Source organism: Eschrichtius robustus, chromosome 9 (genome assembly GCF_028021215.1).
Source record: "Eschrichtius robustus isolate mEscRob2 chromosome 9, mEscRob2.pri, whole genome shotgun sequence".
Taxonomy (NCBI): Eukaryota; Metazoa; Chordata; class Mammalia; order Artiodactyla; family Eschrichtiidae; genus Eschrichtius; species Eschrichtius robustus.
Window position 1 is genome coordinate 108,568,683 of NC_090832.1, and position 17,483 is coordinate 108,586,165.

Consider the following 17,483-nt stretch of genomic DNA (forward strand, 5'->3'; position numbering starts at 1 on the left):
CTTTTGCTTGGGTTCTTCCTCTGTGAATCGTTTAGGACTCAGACTCAAGCTTTGTGATGCTCATTTGAATTTTTCATTTGCCAGTTTGTTTGTTTGTTTTTTACTAACGAGAAGGATATAATTGTATGCAGAGTAAAGAGTTAGAGGTAGGAATTCCTTCTTCTTTTCCTTCTTTCCTCCCTGCCTTCTGGCAGTCATTCAACAGATGTTTATTACAGTCCCCTGAGGGAGGCTTTGTGGGTGATACAGTGATAACCGGGACACCATTTCTCTGAATGAGGAGAGAAATGTAGCCCACCAAGGCCTGTCATGAAGGCTCCATGCCCAAAGTGCAGGGAAGCTCAGCAACCCTCAGAGGAAGGAGAGAGTAACCATGGGGAAATCATTGTGGAGAAGATGGCATCTGAACTGCAAGTCCTTGAGACTGGCCACTCTAAGAACCTTTGTGTAACTGAGTTGCTGACTTATATGACATACAGTTGTCTGTGCTTATTGTGGGTATTTTATTCAGTGCTGATTATGTGTCAGGCAGTGTGCTAAGTGTGGGTGTATAAAGTTCAGGAAGGATTGTAATCAAGCAGGACCCTGTGGGGCCATCCCAGAGCAGAGCCCCGCCACCCCCATGTCCTCTGCCAGCCTTTTGTCTGTAGAAAAACTTTAGTTAAAGAATACATTTAATCAGAGAAGTGAGAAATGTGGAAAGAAAGGAAAACTGTTAAGTAAGACAAAATAATAATAGTTTAGCCATTAAACAAAGTCAAGGACCTTTAGTTCCTCCTCGAGGGCTGTAGATACTATTCTGAGCCATGTCCTTTGAGCTGTTTTGCAGATACTGAAACCCTCACCAGGTGGAAAAAGTTGACTGCATGCTGCCCACAAGCACGAAGACCCCAAGTGGAACCAGAAGGTAGATGATGTTGATTCCCAGTTACCTCACCACCAGCCAATCAGAAGAAGGTCCACGAGCTGATCACACACCCCACACTCCCCCTCCCTCATCCTGTCTTTAAAAACCTTTCCCTGGAAGCCTTCAGGGAGTTTGTGCCTTTTAAGCATGAGCTGCCCTGGAATCCTTGCTTGGCGCCTGCAATAAACGCTGTAGTTTCCTTCACCACACACAGTGTCGGTAGATTGGCTTTACTGTGCTCAGGTGAGCAGACCTGAGTTTGGTTCGGTAACAGGATGGCTTGGTCTCTGTCTGCCTAGAGATCCCAGTCTCATAGTAGAGGCAGATAGGAAACAAAATAGATAAATGATAATAGATAAATAGATAACTATCTACAAAATAGATAAACGAATTGTAAATTGAGGTAAGGGCTTTGAAGGAAGTAAGCAAGAGGCTGAGGTAGAGAATAACTTGGGTGGGGTGGCATGAGACCTGCTTTTGTGGAGGCGGCTGGAGAAGGCTTCCTGCAACAACACAAGCAATGATGTTGTGAGTCCAGTGCTCCCTGATACTGAGTCCACGTCTTAACCCTGTTCGTCCTCCCAGCTCTGATGGGGAATCACCATCATTATACTCATTTGAACAGAGAGGAGACTGAGGCACAGGGACACTAAGTAACTTGACGTGTAGTTTGTAAGTGGTGGAGACCAGATCCAAACCTACCTTTCAGGCCCAGAGCCTGCTCTCTTCACCACTCTGACTGGCATCTCCCTCCAAGGGTGGGGAGGGGAGAGCACATATGGTGCTCAGAGGCAGGAGAGCACTCACACGATAAAGCAGCCCTCGTCCTCCCAGAGGTGGGGCGAGGCTGCACACCACCCTTCCCTTGGGGTGTGGGCTTCTTTCAGACACGTGTTAATACAGAAACAAGCACTGGGTGAGTTGAAAAGGACAGAATTCGTTAGTTCCCCTAGCACTGTAGAATTACTGATGAGAAAGGTCATTTTCTGGTGTAACATTTTGATTTCACAGTGGAGGACCCCCAGCTCAGAGAAGATAGCTGCTTAATTGCTTAACTAGTTAGTTGCTGACTTGGGAGTAAAACATACATGCTTTTCCTTGATCCCACGTGTGTAAACTGGTTTCTACTTAACACACAAATTTAGCTTATAAATTGCTTTCTCACCAATTGAAGGGCACTGGAGTACATGATTACAGCACTTTCTTAAATTCTTGCTCCTTTAATTTGGGATGGTTTTTTTTGAGGGCAACCATTCCCATTTCACGACACATGATAAAATGTGTTCCTTCTGGGAATTTCCCTTCTCCCCTTCTCTGTGGAAATGCAAAGAAACAGAGGACGGGACCAGTCGATAAGCTCACTTCTCGTGTGACTCACCCCCTTCTCTGTCTTCGCGTTTGCTGGCAGGAGTTACAATTCCCTGATTATAAGAGGTGGCCTGGTGTGAACAGGGCTTTGGGGTCAAGGGCTGCTACACACCTTGGACAAGGCACATGCTTGAGCAGCAGACAGGAGGAGGCTGATCCAGGCAACTGTCTGCCTCACTCACAGCCATAGTCCCTGAGGAATCTCTCAAGTATTGTTAAAAAAACCTAAGCAAGCCCTAGAGGGTTCAGGTAATCTTACCATGGCCCTTCTGTCCGGTGAAAAATATCAAGTTGTCTTGCACTGCTGAGTGGTTGTTTGCCAGCTGAAACTTCAAGTGGAACTCGTAATCATAGCTGATGTCTGGGACCTGCGAATAAGCCAGGAACGAGGTATATCCAAAGGCATCCATCCCACTGAGCCTGGGCTGGGTGATGTGAACAGCTGTGGAGAAGCCCAAAGCAAACAGTTAAAACAAGCCTGTTCATGGACTTGTAAGAGGAGGGTTGTGTTTTGCTGCTGCATCTCGCCACATAGTCTGTTTACTATCACATTAATTACTCTTATGTGCCCTTCAGCATTGAGCAACTCAGAGACTCAATAGGGAATTCAAATCCAGACCAAAGGAAGTATAGTGTTTTGAGATCCTGTGTTTAATCCTTTAACTCACCTATCCTTTCGACATGAGGAATTTACTTAAAAAGCAAAATCCTACATTTTGGAGATTAATTTTAGAAATAGAAAAAATCACAGGCAGTCAAAGTATTTGCTTAGGTGCTTTGTAACCATAATTTGGCATCCAAATGCCGGATATGACTTACAGAGGGACTCACAGCTTGGAACAAACCGAGCTTCTCTAACCCTTCACTTTTCTAAGAGCCAAAGGTCAGGGGTAGGAATGCCAAGAGATGGGAAGGAAATGGATCAGTTTCCATCACCATATTGTGAATGACCTGAAATTTCCTTGAAGTGAAATCGTTGTCTAAAAGAAATACTCTTCCTTACTTTGTTCAGACACATGTTAGATAGTGAAAGCTTGGGTTTCAATAGGCCTGAAACTGTAGGGAGATTTAGTAGAAACAGGAAATGGTAAAACCCAGAAGTACAAGGGCCGGTGTGGACAAATAAGATTTAGTTGAGGGGTGCTATCTGCCAGCTAGCTTCTGTTTTCATCCTGCTTCTAATCTTGTATCCACATTTTCTCTTTCATTGTTCTGTTTCCTTCATAAGTAGTCCCAACTGGCTTTTATTTCCTCACTCCAAGGGGAACAGGGAACAGGAAGGGGGATTTAGACCCCCATCCTGACTACTGTGAATGGTATCCCCAGATTAAAGGATGTTCCTAGAATCTATCTTTATTGGTTCAAGACAGCTCAATAGAGGGAAGAAGAGCTTGTCTTGATTACTTTATAATGCTCCCTTCTCAAGAGGTGGTGGCTCTCTCATGAAGTTGTAAAACTAGAATTTTTACAAACCTTAAGAAATATCCTCACTCTGGTACTTAACGCTTAAAACAAAAGAGTTGTTATGTCTGGTTATAATTGTTTATACAGCAAATAATTCTGCTATCCTGGGAAAAAGAATTCTATTTATCAGAAGCTTTTATTTCTGCTTGTTTCACATAACTATTCAAGTAGGGATTTGTATGGAATCAGCTGAATACTTCATTTTGATATTTTATTAAAATCTTATCAGTTTATTCCTTGGGATGTGTGTCCTAGGATAAGTATACATTTTCTTAAAACTCCCCAGAATCTGAATTAGGATTTTGAGACATACCACCGTTTATATATATTTTTTTATCTAATGAAGTAATTGGTGGTTTGTGTTTCAGAGATAATAAGACTTCCCATCAGGGATTTCAGTGGTTCTGTAGGTAAGATGGTTGAGGAAATTAAATAAAATTAACTGGAATTGAAGCAAAATAAAAATACTGATGGTGTTTGAATGTTGGCACTAAAAACAGTTAAAATAGAATTCAATTAAATAATAAAAATAGGAATGTCTTTATTTTATAACATTTCTTCCTGTTAATAATTTACAACTGAGTCTACTAAAAGTTTTTGTACATTTAGGTTAGATCAACAAATACATATGTAGTTCACTATCTGACCCTGAGCTAGATATTGGTGACACAAGGATAATAAAGCACACCCTCAAGGAACTAGTGTGTGGTCAGTTAAATTACTCAACTGAACTAGAGTGAATCTTGGCTGATGACAGCAGTTCACCTGCAGGTGACAAGCAAAGATCATTTCAGGTGGAAAGAACGGCTTATTCTAAGATGGGGAGGCCAAAAAGCATGTCATACTCAGGGAACCCATGGAGTTTGCAAGTTTTAGAATGAAGTATAAAAAGGAAAGTGGAAGCAAATGAAATGAGATAGTTAAGACGGGGTCAAATTATGAAGGGTTTGATATTTTCCTCATAATTTCTGAGTAGTTAAGCAAAGATCAAAGTTGCCTTTTAGAAATATCACTGTAGTGATGGAATGTGAAAGCTGGATTAGACAAGGGGAGCTGGAGGAGCAACCTTTGGTCAAGAATGATAATGAGGACTTTGAGGACATTGGGAAGTCTAACAATGAGTTCAGCTTGTACTGAGTCAAGTAAGTGAATGGGTGGGTGACTCATTGAAAGTGGTAACAGTGTGATATTGATAGGAACAGTTAATAATAGAAATGTGTTGTCATTGCTAGTACTAAAAAGCAACAGGTTGAACAGCGAAGGCAGAGGGTAACAATGCTCACGGGGGGGATCTGTCATGTGCTTGGAGTCTCTTGGTCTGAAGCCACGCTGACCAATGACAGCTCTACACCATATGCAGCTGTGATCTCAGACTGCACTTGGTGTAGAGAAGGGCTTGGTATGGAGAATAGAATGCAAACATCTTATTAATAATATCCTATATTCATTAAATATCAGGATAAATAAAATGTATTATTAAAGTAAATTTCACCTGTTTCTTTTTACTTTCAGAAATGTGCCTCCAGGAAGACAAAATTACACAGGAAGTTCCCTTCCTATCTGCTGAACAGCCCTGGGGAGAACCATGTGGCTCTCGGCAGGCAAGCGCCTTCTCTAAACCCTTAGTTGTGACTTACCTCAAGGGCCTTTGTCTTGTGGTAACTTTGAGCCTGTGAAAAGAGAAGCCCCTTCGGGGAGCAATAGAATCAGAAAGGGTCAAAGAATGTCTGGTCCACACTCAGAGGGCCCTGTGTCCTCAGCCACACGTTCGTCCTCCTGCTGGATCGGGCAGGAGGACACGGAGGGGCCCATACTAGGAGGAAGAGGACTTCCATCCTCAGGAATGATTCTTTCCAGTTCTTTACAGTAAGCCCTTTATGATCTTAACCAGGCGACGCTGAGTGAATTTGGTTCCTCTGTTACACAAATTCCCAGATCAGACTCTGGGACCACCAGTCCTCATCAAATCAAGTGACTGAACAGGTTGCAAGGAGAATATTTTAGGGCTACTAAATGCATTTTTTCTTTTATAATCCTAGTTGCCTCATGGCTTCCAAATGTGAATTTATGTATTTTTTTTCTTCAGTGCTATTAAAGTGACAGCAGTGGATTGGGAATGAGGAAGGAAAGGGATTGCTGAGATTTGAAGTAAAAATAAATTATTTACTGTGTGGAAGCAGTGAAGGAACATCTCAGGCAGTCAAAGACCTAACATATCTCAACATCTTAGGGTCGTTAAAAATTCTAGAAACCCTCACAAAGGGAGAGTGTCATAATCTTTACTATAATACATGCTCTGCTGTGGCTTGGTGCAGAATCTCTGCACAGCATGTTTTATTATGCTTACAGAACACATTTTAGCAAAAATTACCGCAAAAAGTGTATAAACTTCTGTTTTCTAGAAAATTTACTAAGACAAATTTTTCTCATTCCCAGTAAAGGCAGAGAAATAACCATTATTGTTTTTTAAAAAAATTAATTAATTAATTAATTTATTTTTGGGTGTGTTGGGTCTTCGTTTCTGTGCGAGGGCTTTCTCTAGTTGCGGTGAGCGGGGGGGGGTCACTCTTCATCACGGTGCGCGGGCCCCTCACTGTCGCGGCCTCTCTTGTTGTGGAGCACAGGCTCAGTAGTTGTGGCTCACAGGCCTAGTTGCTCCGTGGCATGTGAGATCTTCCCAGACCAGGGCTCGAACCCGTGTCCCCTGCATTGGCAGGCAGATTCTCAACCACTGCGTCACCAGGGAAGCCCAACCATTATTGTTTTAAATGTTACTGTATTTGGTTTTTCTTTTATAAGCATTCTGTAGTTAGTCCTCTTCATCTGAATTACTGAAGTTTTGTGCACGGAAGTGGGCAAGAGGAGCTCCTGGGATGTGGGAAGAAGACATCTCTTGGGCTCAGATGGCAGATCCATCTTCCGTTCCTCACTTCCTGCAGTGAGACGCAGGCTGTCAGCAGGGTGATGGAGGGGAGGCCGCTGGAGCCTCAGCTCAGGCTGGATTCTGGATTTCCTCACTTCCTGTGTGAACTTGGGCAAGTTAACTTCTCTGTTTTAGTTTCTTCATCTGTAAAATGAGGATAATAAGTACCTAACTTCTTGTGAAGGGTGAGAAAGGCAAGCGGATGCAGGAAACACACCTGAGCTAACCACGTGTCCCAGGTGGGCAAAGCTCTTGCACCAGCCCTGCAATCTTACTGCCTTTTCCTAGTCTCTAGGGTCACTAATTTATGCCTCCTCTTTTCTCCTCTGAAACATCTGATATTCATCTCTCAGTTAATGATCTTGCTTCTTATTCCACTGAGAAAAATAAGCTCTAAGAACAGAGACGTATCCATCCTTTCATCATGGAACCTTAACCTTCCTGCCCTCCACGCACTCATTTGATCCACGTGTTCTGCCTTCCCTCCGGTTACCAGGCCGACTCTGCCTTGGTGTTGGATCCACCCCTCCTTGTGTGAAAGACATCACTCCAGAAACTCTTTTCTATTTCCCAGGAGACACCGAATTCTTTTCTACGGAATCATCCCCTTCAACATCAGACACGCTCCAATATCTGCATCTGACACACCGCTTTCCTCAACCCCACCTTCCTCTCTAGCTGCTCCTGTTTCTCTGCTCGTCATTATGGTAAGACTTTTCTAAATAGTCCCTGTATGATTCTCTGAACTTTTTACCACCCATTCACTCTTGATTTCATTCCAGCCAGGTTATCTTTTCTATCTTTCCTTTGAAACTTCTGTTAGGTCACCCATGACCACCATCTTTCTAAATTCAACCTCAATTCTCTGTTTCTATCTTATTCTGTCTCAGAAACAGTTGACATAGTTGATTATTTCTTCTCTCTTGAAATGCCTTCTTCACCTGGGTTCTCCTGGTGTTCTTTCCACCTTGAACCACTCCTCCTCCTCCTCCCACCGTTGCTGTCTGATAACTCCTGAGTAATGGTCTCCACCTCTGCCTTGTTTCCAGAGCTCCAGATTGGTATATCCAGCTACCTACTAGATATCTGACATACATTTGTACATCCAACAAGAATCTCAAACTGGACATATACGAGGAAGAACTCTTTATTCTCATGTTTTTATAACCCAATCCCTACCAACCATATCTCTTCCTCAGTCTTCCTTGTCTTTGTTCAGAACAAAAACTAGTCATCATTCTTAAACTGTTTCTCTCTCCGCCACCTTAACCGGTCAATTGGCAAATCTTGTTAACCTCATCTTCAAAATGTATCCTGAACCCCACTGCTTCTCACCACCTCCATTACTGCCATCAAAGTTCAATTGTGCATTTTTCTCTATAGCTTGGACAACTGTATTTCTGTATCTGCTTTTACCTGATCTCCTTTGCCACCTTGTACCCTTATAGACTCTCTTCCATATTGCAGCCAGTGCAACCTTTTTAACATTAATTGCATATTAAAAGTCCTCCAGTGTTTTCGCTTGAATTAAAAAAAATTCCTTAGCATAGCTTAAAGCCCCTACTCTTCAAATTTATTATATACCCATTTCTTTTTGCTCATTCTACTCTAACCATCCTAACTTCTTTGTGTTTCCAAACCAAACATGCTCAGAGCTTCTGCTCCTCTAGTTTCCGATGCCTGAAACGTGTTCTCCCCCAGAGGTGCATGGCTTGCTCCCTCACTTCCTTCAAGACTCTGCTCAAATGTCCCCTCTTCACAGGGGCTTTCCCTGACCAACCTATTAAACTATCAATCTCCTCCTGTCCCTGCACTCTCTAGTTCCTTAACCTGCTTTGCTTACTGCACCCTAATTACATTATATACTATTTATTTGTTTACTTTAACTTGTCTCTCTCCCCAGTTAGATTGTAGTTCCTTCAGGACAGAGAGTTCGCCTGTCCCTCATGGACTCCAGGATGTGTGACAGTGCCTGGCTCAAGTGGGTTCAGAATACATATTTATCAAATGGTTGAATGGATACATATACAGGGCTTAACATAGTGTTGAAAGCATAGTGACATACATATGTGATTTTTCTGATGTTATTATTTATCTAGTATCTTAACTGTTCTGTTCTTAAGTGATGAGGGAAAAGTTGGAGCTATTGGATGAAGATGGGAAATAGAATTTCTACAACACCACCAGTGCTCATCATTGCTTGTTCAAAAAAAATTATTTTTTTGCATTTTTCTAGTCATTTGCCACTAAAGAATAAGAATGTTTCTGGATTTTTGCAAAAACATTAGAATCTTAATTCTTTTAGTGTGGGCAAAAATTCAGATAATATATTGTATATGGATACTGAAAACCAAGGCAGGTGCCCCCGACTTGATGAGTTGGTTGTTTTTCATAACTAAGTTATATAAATACAACTACAGTTTTACAAGTTTTATCTTATAATCATTGTTTTCTGTTTAATACTTGATAATAATGTCTTTTGTAACTTGTAAGCCAAAATACTAAATATTTTTCTTAGGGCAATTGACAGTTTTTGACAAAAATTTTTGGCTTTTACATGACAAAATATCTGTATGATTACCTCACAATGTTGTTTAAAATTTTGCGATATAAACTTGAAAAAAATTCCTTAAATTCGTTAAGGAAGATTTCTTGAAAATGAACAGTGTTTGCAGAATAGATTGTCTTGTCTAAATCTATTTTTTGAAATAAAACTCATTGCTCCATTTTTATATAAATACAAAAGACAAAAAAATTGTGGTTGATTTTTACTTGGATTCTATATTTTATATAGGCTGCAGAGTGAACACCAGGTAGCACTGACCTAGTGAAAATCCAATTCAGTTGTTCCTTTTCTATTGTGTATTTTAATGAAGCAACAGATGGTAGATGGATTTACTCTGGAAACTGCTGATTTAGCAAGACTCTAGTATGCCAATTTTACAAGCATGGTGTTCAGCAGCATAGAGGCCTTGAAACAAACATTTAATTTTGCCAGGAAAATTAATATATCCTTGAGCAGATGGGTAAATTTAGAAAAATATTGGACCACTGTTTGCCTCTCCAGGTTTCTTTTGTAAATTTGAGTATAAACATCTTTCTTCTTTTTGTTCTTAACTTCTTAATAAGATAGCAATAAATTTAGCTCAATATCCTGCACAAATGCAATCAGGTTATAAAACCATGTACATGGTCATTGTTGTTATTGCTCTTTCTGTTGTTGAAGGAGCTCCTTGTGGAGTATGTGTCCACACTGTTTATCATTTAGAAATAAAAAAGATATAACCCAAAAATGTGATTTTCATTTAAAAGGAGTAGAAATAAATCTTCTGAGATGCTTGTACAAAAAACATACACATTTGTTCTTTCTGAACCAAGGTAAATATACTCAATTCATGAATAAAATAAAGCTGTCTATTCAAATGGATCTGTAATATTCAATTCACCCACAGGTAAAAACATGAAATAAATATAGTTTGTTGATTGTCAATTCCTGCTCATACTAAATCATTCCAATATTCTATGTAGATGTATAATTCCTACCTTTCTCACTTCTTCATCTAATTGTTAGGGAAAAGTTAAGAGCAAAGAGAATTTTACATTGAGATAAGAAAACTGATGAAAATGTAAACATCATAATTCCCATCAGGAAAAGAAATGATAAATGATCAGAATTCATAGTAGCACATTCTTTTTAGATGCACAATTCTTAGAAATCAGTGCCATCTTCTGGCTTCTCAAAGTACTGCTTTAAATCTAAACCAGGTTTTGGTAGGATTTTTACAGTACTATGAAATATCGAAAAAAAAAAAAAAAAGGAGGGATCAAGATGGCGGAGTAGAACGTGGAGCTCCCCTTCCCCCACAAACACATCAAAATGCATCTACACGTGGAATAATTCTCATGGAAAACTAACTGGAAACTGACAGAACTCCTATACAACCAAAGCTGCAAGAAAGATCTCCACTTAACTGAGTAGGATGGGAAAGAAGGAATTGGGTTGGGACCTGTGCTCCTGGGAGGGATCTGAAAAAAAAGAGAAAGTCCGCATGGCCAACCCTTGCCCTGGGAGTGAGCAGGTCAAGCCACAGCCTGGGCGTCCTGGTCCTGGGGTCCAGTGCAGAGGAGAGGAGCCCCCGTGCCTGCTGGGAAATCCTCTGAGACAGACAGAAGGGCTGCAGAAACCGGGACTTTACTTGCGAGGAATGTGTGTGCTGGTGTGCTAACAGTCAGGGCACTGGTAGCTGTTGCCTCCGTCGCATTTCCCAATCCGGAGGGGCAAACACCCTGGTCTTGCTCACTCCACACCACAGCCTGGTGCAAGATCTGGGCAAAGACCTGGTTTGACTACACAGAGACAGATGGGGATGTGACCTGGGGGGGGCAGTGGTGGCCCTTGTCCACGTGCTCAGGTGTGCTCAGTGGTTTGTCTCCCAGCAAGAGCACCCAGCTCCACCCACTCCACATGGCAGCTTAGCGCTGGATCTGGGGCAGACAGGTCCTGGGAGAAGTCAGCCACAAGGCAGCCCAGATCTCAGGTGGCAGCACAGCCACTTCAATTCCTGCAGCAATAACACCCTGACCCCCAGGCCACAGCCTTGCACTAGATCTGGGATGAACACAACAGGGCTTTCCCTGTTTCTGAGTGGAACTGCAGACACCTGCATGGGAGGCACATAGGTTTGCTGTGACTGCATGGACCTCACTTGCTTCAGCAATCACACACTTAAGGGCAATGAAGCCTTATTGAACCTGACCCTCAGGGTTTCCACCCCAAGAGCTGGGGAAAAGACCCTGACCCTGACAGGATGGTAACAGCCACAGAGCAGAGAGGAAGCCCTGCCTCACATCCTACACAGGCTTTAAATCCCCCAACACAAACCACATCCCCTATCAAGGAGATAACAGCCAGCACACACCAAGGAAAGATATAGTTGGTTTCCATACCAAAACCAGCTCTACCACCAAAACTATTAGAAACACACAGTCTATACAATGATGCTCCCACATAAAAACACCCCTTCAAGACCACAATAGGTAACTGTTTCTCCCAAATTCATAGAGACAGAGAAAGTTAAGTAAAATAAAAAGGCAGAGGAACTACTCCCAATTAAAAGAGCAAGAGACCCCCCACCCCCAAAAGAACATATAATGAAACAGACCTTACTGGTTCAACAGACCCAGATTTCAAAGAGGTGGTAATAAAAATGCTAATTGAATTAAGAAAGATTATTGATATAAACACAGATAACTGTGACAAGGAAATAAAAGTTATACAGATGAATCAATCAAAAATAGATAATTCAGTTTCAGAGATAAAAAGCAATCTACACAGGGAACTATATTCAGCATCTTGTAATAACCTATAATGGAAAAGAATCTAAAAAAGAATATATCGATATATCTATATATCTATCTCTCTATATATAACCGAATTACTTTGCTGTACACATGCAACTAACTCAACATTGTAACTCAACTATACTTCAAAAAAAAAAAAAAAAAAAAAAGAAAGCAGTCTAGAAGTAATAAATAGTCAATTAAATGAGACAGAAGAATGAATAAGTGATCTGGAAGATAAAATAATGGAAACCACCCAATCAGAAGAGCAGACAGAAAAAACAATAAAAAATGAAACCAACATAAGATCTATGGGAAAATATAAAGCAAGCAATTTTATGCATGGTATGAGTTCCAGAAGGAGAAGAGAGAGAGAAGATCAAAAATGTATTTGAAGAAATTAAGGCTGAAAACTTCCCAAACCTAAAGAAGGAAACAGATATCCAGATACAGAAAGAGCCAAGGGTCCCAAAAAAGATGAAGCCAAACAGACCTACACCAAGACATCATAATTAAAATGGCAAACGTTAAAGATAAAGAGAGGATTCTTATGGCAGCAAGAGAAAAACAAAGGGTCAGTTACAAGGGAATCCCCATAAGCTTTCAACTGATTTCTCTGCAGAAACTTTGCAGGCCAGAAGGGAGAGTCATGATATATTTCAAGTCCTGAAAGGGAAAATCTGCAACCTAGGATACTCTACCCAGCAAGATTATCATTTAGAATAAAAGGAGAGATAAAGAATTTCTCAGACAAGCAAAAACTAAAAGAATTCAGCAATACTAAACCTTCCTTAAAAGAAATAATGAAGGATCTTCTTTAAGTAGAAAAAAAGCAAGAATCTATAGGAAAGGAAAAAAAAATCACAGAGGAAAGGCAAATCAGTATTGAAGATCAATTAAATAAGCCAGTACATACACTAAAAACAATAAAGAATTATAAAAGCAAGTATAACGATAATGAGCAGTAAAAGGATATGAAGATGTAAAGATGTAAAGTAGGACATCAAAATCACAAAATGTGGGGGAGGGGAGTAAAAAAGGTAGATATTTTAGAATATATTTGAACTTGAATGATTGTCAGTTTAAAGCAAGTAGACATAGTTATGGGTCAACATACATGAACTCCATGGTAACCACAAATCAAAAACATACAATAGATTCACAAAAGCTAAAAAGAAAGGGACTCAAGCATACTGCAAAAGAAAATCATCAAATCACAAAAGGAAAATCAAAAAGAAAAATGAACAAAGAGCTACAAAAACAACTGGAAAACAAATTAAAACAACAATAAATACATACCTATCAATAATTACTTTAATTGTCAATGGATTAAATGCTCCGATCAAAAGACATAGGGTGGCCTATAGGATAAAAAAAAAAAAAGAACCTGAAATATGATGCATTCAAGAGACTCACTTCAGGGCAAAAGACACATACAGACTGAAGGGATACAAAAAGGTATTGCATGCAAATGGAAGCAACAGGAAAGTGGGGGTAGCAATATTCATATCTATTAAAATAAACTTTAAAACAGGGCATAAAGAAAGACAAAGAAGGACATTATATAATGATAAAAAGATCAATACAGAAAGGGGATATTACATGCATTAACATATACACACCCAATGTTGGAGCACCTAAATATATAAAGCAAATACTAACAGACATAGAGGGAGAAACTGACAATAATACAATAATAGTAGGGGATTTTAACACCCCATTGACATCAATGGACAAATCATCCAGACAGAAAACCAATAAGGCAACAGAGGTTCTATATGACTCAATAGATCAGTTAGATTTAATTGATATCTACAGGACACTACATCCAAAAAAAGTAGAATACACATTATTTTCAAGTGTGCATGGAACGTTCTCTAGGATAGACCACATACTAAGTCACAAAATGAGCCTCGATAAATTTAAGAGGATAGAAATTATATCAAGCATCTTTTCTGATCACAGTGATATGAAACTAAAAATCAACTACAGGAAGAAAAATGGGAAAAGAACAAACATATGGAGACTAAACAACATGAAAAAAACAATGGGTCAATAATGAAATCAAAGAAGACATTAGAAAAGGAGACAAACGAAAATGAAAACACAACTTTACAAAATCTGTGGGATGTACCAAAAGCAGTTCTAAAAGGAAAGCTGATTCCAAAAGACAGAAGAGGTGGGAACACTTCTAAATTTATTCAATGAGGTCACCACCACCCTGATACCAAAATTAGACGAAGAAACTACAAAAAAAGAAAAATACAGGTCAATATCTGATGAATAAATGCAAAAAGCATCAACAAAACATTAGCAAACGGAATCCAAAAATACATAAAAAGAATCATACACCATTATTAAGTGGGATTTATCCCTGGGATATAAGAATGGTTCACTATTCACAAATCAGTCAATGTGATACATCACATTAACAAAATAAAGGATAAAACCCATATGATTATCTCAATAGATGCATAAAAAGAATTTGATAAAATTCAACATCTATTCATGATAAAAACTCTCAGAGTTGGTATAAAGGGGACATATCTCAACATAATAAAGGCCATTTATGACAAACCTACAGCCAACATAATACTCAATGGTGAAAAGCTGAAAGCTTTCCTGCTAAAATCTGGAACAAGACTAGGATGCCCACTCTCACCACTTCTATTCAACATAGTATTGAGAGCCCTAGCCACAGCAGTCAGACAAGAAAAAGAAATAAAAATTATCCAAATTGGAAGGGAAGAGGTAAAATTGTCATTATATGCAGATGACATGATAATATATACAGAAAACCCTAAAGACTCCACACAAAAAACTGTTAGAACTGATAAACAAATTTAGCAAGGTAGCAGGATACAAGATTAACATACAGAAATCTGTTGCATTTCTTTAAACTAACAATGAAATATCAGAAAGGGAAAGAAAAAGAAAAAAAATCCCGTTTAAAATTGCATTAAAAAATATTTAGGAATAAACCTGACCAAGGAGGTGAAATACCTATATGCCGAGAACTATTAAATGTTGATAAAAGAAATTGAAGATGATTCAAAGAAATGGAAAGATATCTCACACTCCTGGATTGGAAGAATTAATATTGTTAAAATGGCCCTACTGCCCAAAACAATATACAGATTTAATGTGACACCTTTCAAATTACCCATGACATTTTTCATGGAACTAGAACAAATAATCCTAAAATTTATATGGAAACATAGAAGACCCAGAATTGTCAAAATAATCCTGAAAAAAAAAGAACAAAGCTGGAGGCATAACCCTCTCAGACTTCAGACAATACTACAAAGCTACAGTAATAAAAACAGCATGGGATAAGCACAAAAACAGACATATGGATCAATGGAACAGAACAGAAAGCCCAGAAATAAACCCACACACCTATGGTCAACTAATCTTTGACAAAGGAGGCAAGAATATACAATGGAGAAAAACCAGTCTCTTCAGCAAATGGTATTGGGAAAGCTGGACAGCTGCATATAAATCAATGAAGTTAGAACACTCCTTCACACCATACACAAAAACAATCTCAAAGTGGCTAAAAGACTTAAATATAAGACATGACACCATAAAACTCCTAGAAGAGAACATAGTCAAAACATTCTCTGACATACATCATAAGAATGTTTTCTTAGGTGAGTCTCCCAAGGCAATAGAAATAAAAACAAAAATAAACAAATGGGACGTAATTAAACTTATAAGGTTTTGAACAACAAAGGAAACCATAAACAAAACAAAAAGATAATCTATGGACTGGGAGAAAATATTTGCAAATGATGGACTGAAAAGGGCTTAATTTCCAAAATACACAAACAGCCCATATAACTCAATAACAAAAAACCAAACAACCCAATTGAAAAATGGGCAGAAGATCTGAACAGACTTTTCTCCAAAGAAGATATACAAATGGCCAAAAGGCACATGAAAATATGCTCAGCATCGCTAATTATTATGGAAATGCAAATCAAAGCCACAGTGAATTATCACCTCACACCAGTTAGAATGGCTATCATCAAAAAATAAAAAAATGCTGGAGAGGGTGTGGAGAAAAGGGAATCCTCCTACACTGTTGGTGGGAATGCATATTGGTGTAGCCACCATGGAAAACAGTATGGAGGTTCCTTAACAAAGTAAAAATAGAGCTACCATATGATCCAGCAGTCCTACTCCTGGGCATATATCCAGAGAAAACTCTAATTTGAAAAGATAAATACACCCCTACGTTCATAGCAGCACTATTTATAATAACAAAGACATGGAAGCAACCTAAATGTCCACTGACAGATGAGTGGATAAAGAGATGTCATGTGTAATATATATATATATAATGGAGTATTACTCAGCCATAAAAAAGAATGAAATATTGCCATTTGCAGCAACATGAATGGACTTAGACAATATTACACTTAGTGAAATAAGTCAGACAGAGAAAGACAAATACTATATGGTATCATGTATATGTGGAATCTAAAACATAATACAAACCAGTCTATGTACAAGACAGAAACAGACTCACAGACATAGAAAACAAACTTATGGCTACCAAAGGGGAGAGGGTTGGATGGACAAATTAGGAATATGGGATTAACAGACATAAAGTAATATACATAAAATAGATAGGCAACAAGGACTTACTATATAGCACAGAGGATAATACTTAATATCTTGTAATAAGCTATAACAGAATATAATGTGGGATTAAAAAAAAAAACCTGAAACTGAATCACTATTCTGTACACTTAAAACTAACACAACATTATGAATCAACTACACTTTAATTTAAAAAAACAAGAAAAATAATCCCTGAAACATATGGATTCACATTGTAATATCTGCATTACAGTTTATGGCATAACTTTGAGAATGATAACATTTTCATGCATATGTATAACTCATATTACATAAACTGTGCAAATTTATTCTGGGTTCAATAATCTTTGTGATAAATCAAATTTCCCAGACATTACACACATGGAATATTCCAGAACTTATGTGTTTTGAACACTTTTCTCCTTCCTAACACACGAATTTCTTTATGCCAGTGGACATTTAGTTAAGAAATTAAGAAACATCAAGGTTGGAATGAGTCATCAGTCAAGTTCAGTGGAAAAAAAATTTTGTTTTAGCTTTTAAATCTATTATTTTTTAAACCATGGATCTATAAATGTACTTTTCTATACTCCAAAGTAACAAAGGAAACTAACATCAAAATGGTAGAGAGTAAGATGTGGAGATCACCTTCCTCCCCACAAATACATCAAAAATACATCTACATGTGGAACAACTCCTACAGAACACCTACTGAACGCTGGCAGAAGACCTCAGACTTCCCAAAAGGCAAGAAACTCCCTATGTACCTGGGTAGGGCAGGAGAAAAAAGAAAAAACAGAGACAAAAGAATAGGGATGGGACTTTGACCTCTGGGAGGGAGCTGTGAAGGAGGAAAAGTTTCCACACACTAGG

General features: G+C 38.9%; 1 protein-coding gene across 1 annotated transcript in view; it reads right to left on the minus strand.

Moving 5' to 3' along the window:
* EYS (eyes shut homolog) overlaps positions 1–17,483 on the minus strand; it is a 1,820,808-nt gene that overhangs the window by 120,708 nt on the left and 1,682,617 nt on the right. Inside the window, exon 35 of the mRNA XM_068550856.1 lies at positions 2,535–2,717. Within this exon, the coding sequence (XP_068406957.1) occupies positions 2,535–2,717 (183 nt within the window). The remainder of the gene's footprint in view (positions 1–2,534; positions 2,718–17,483) is intronic.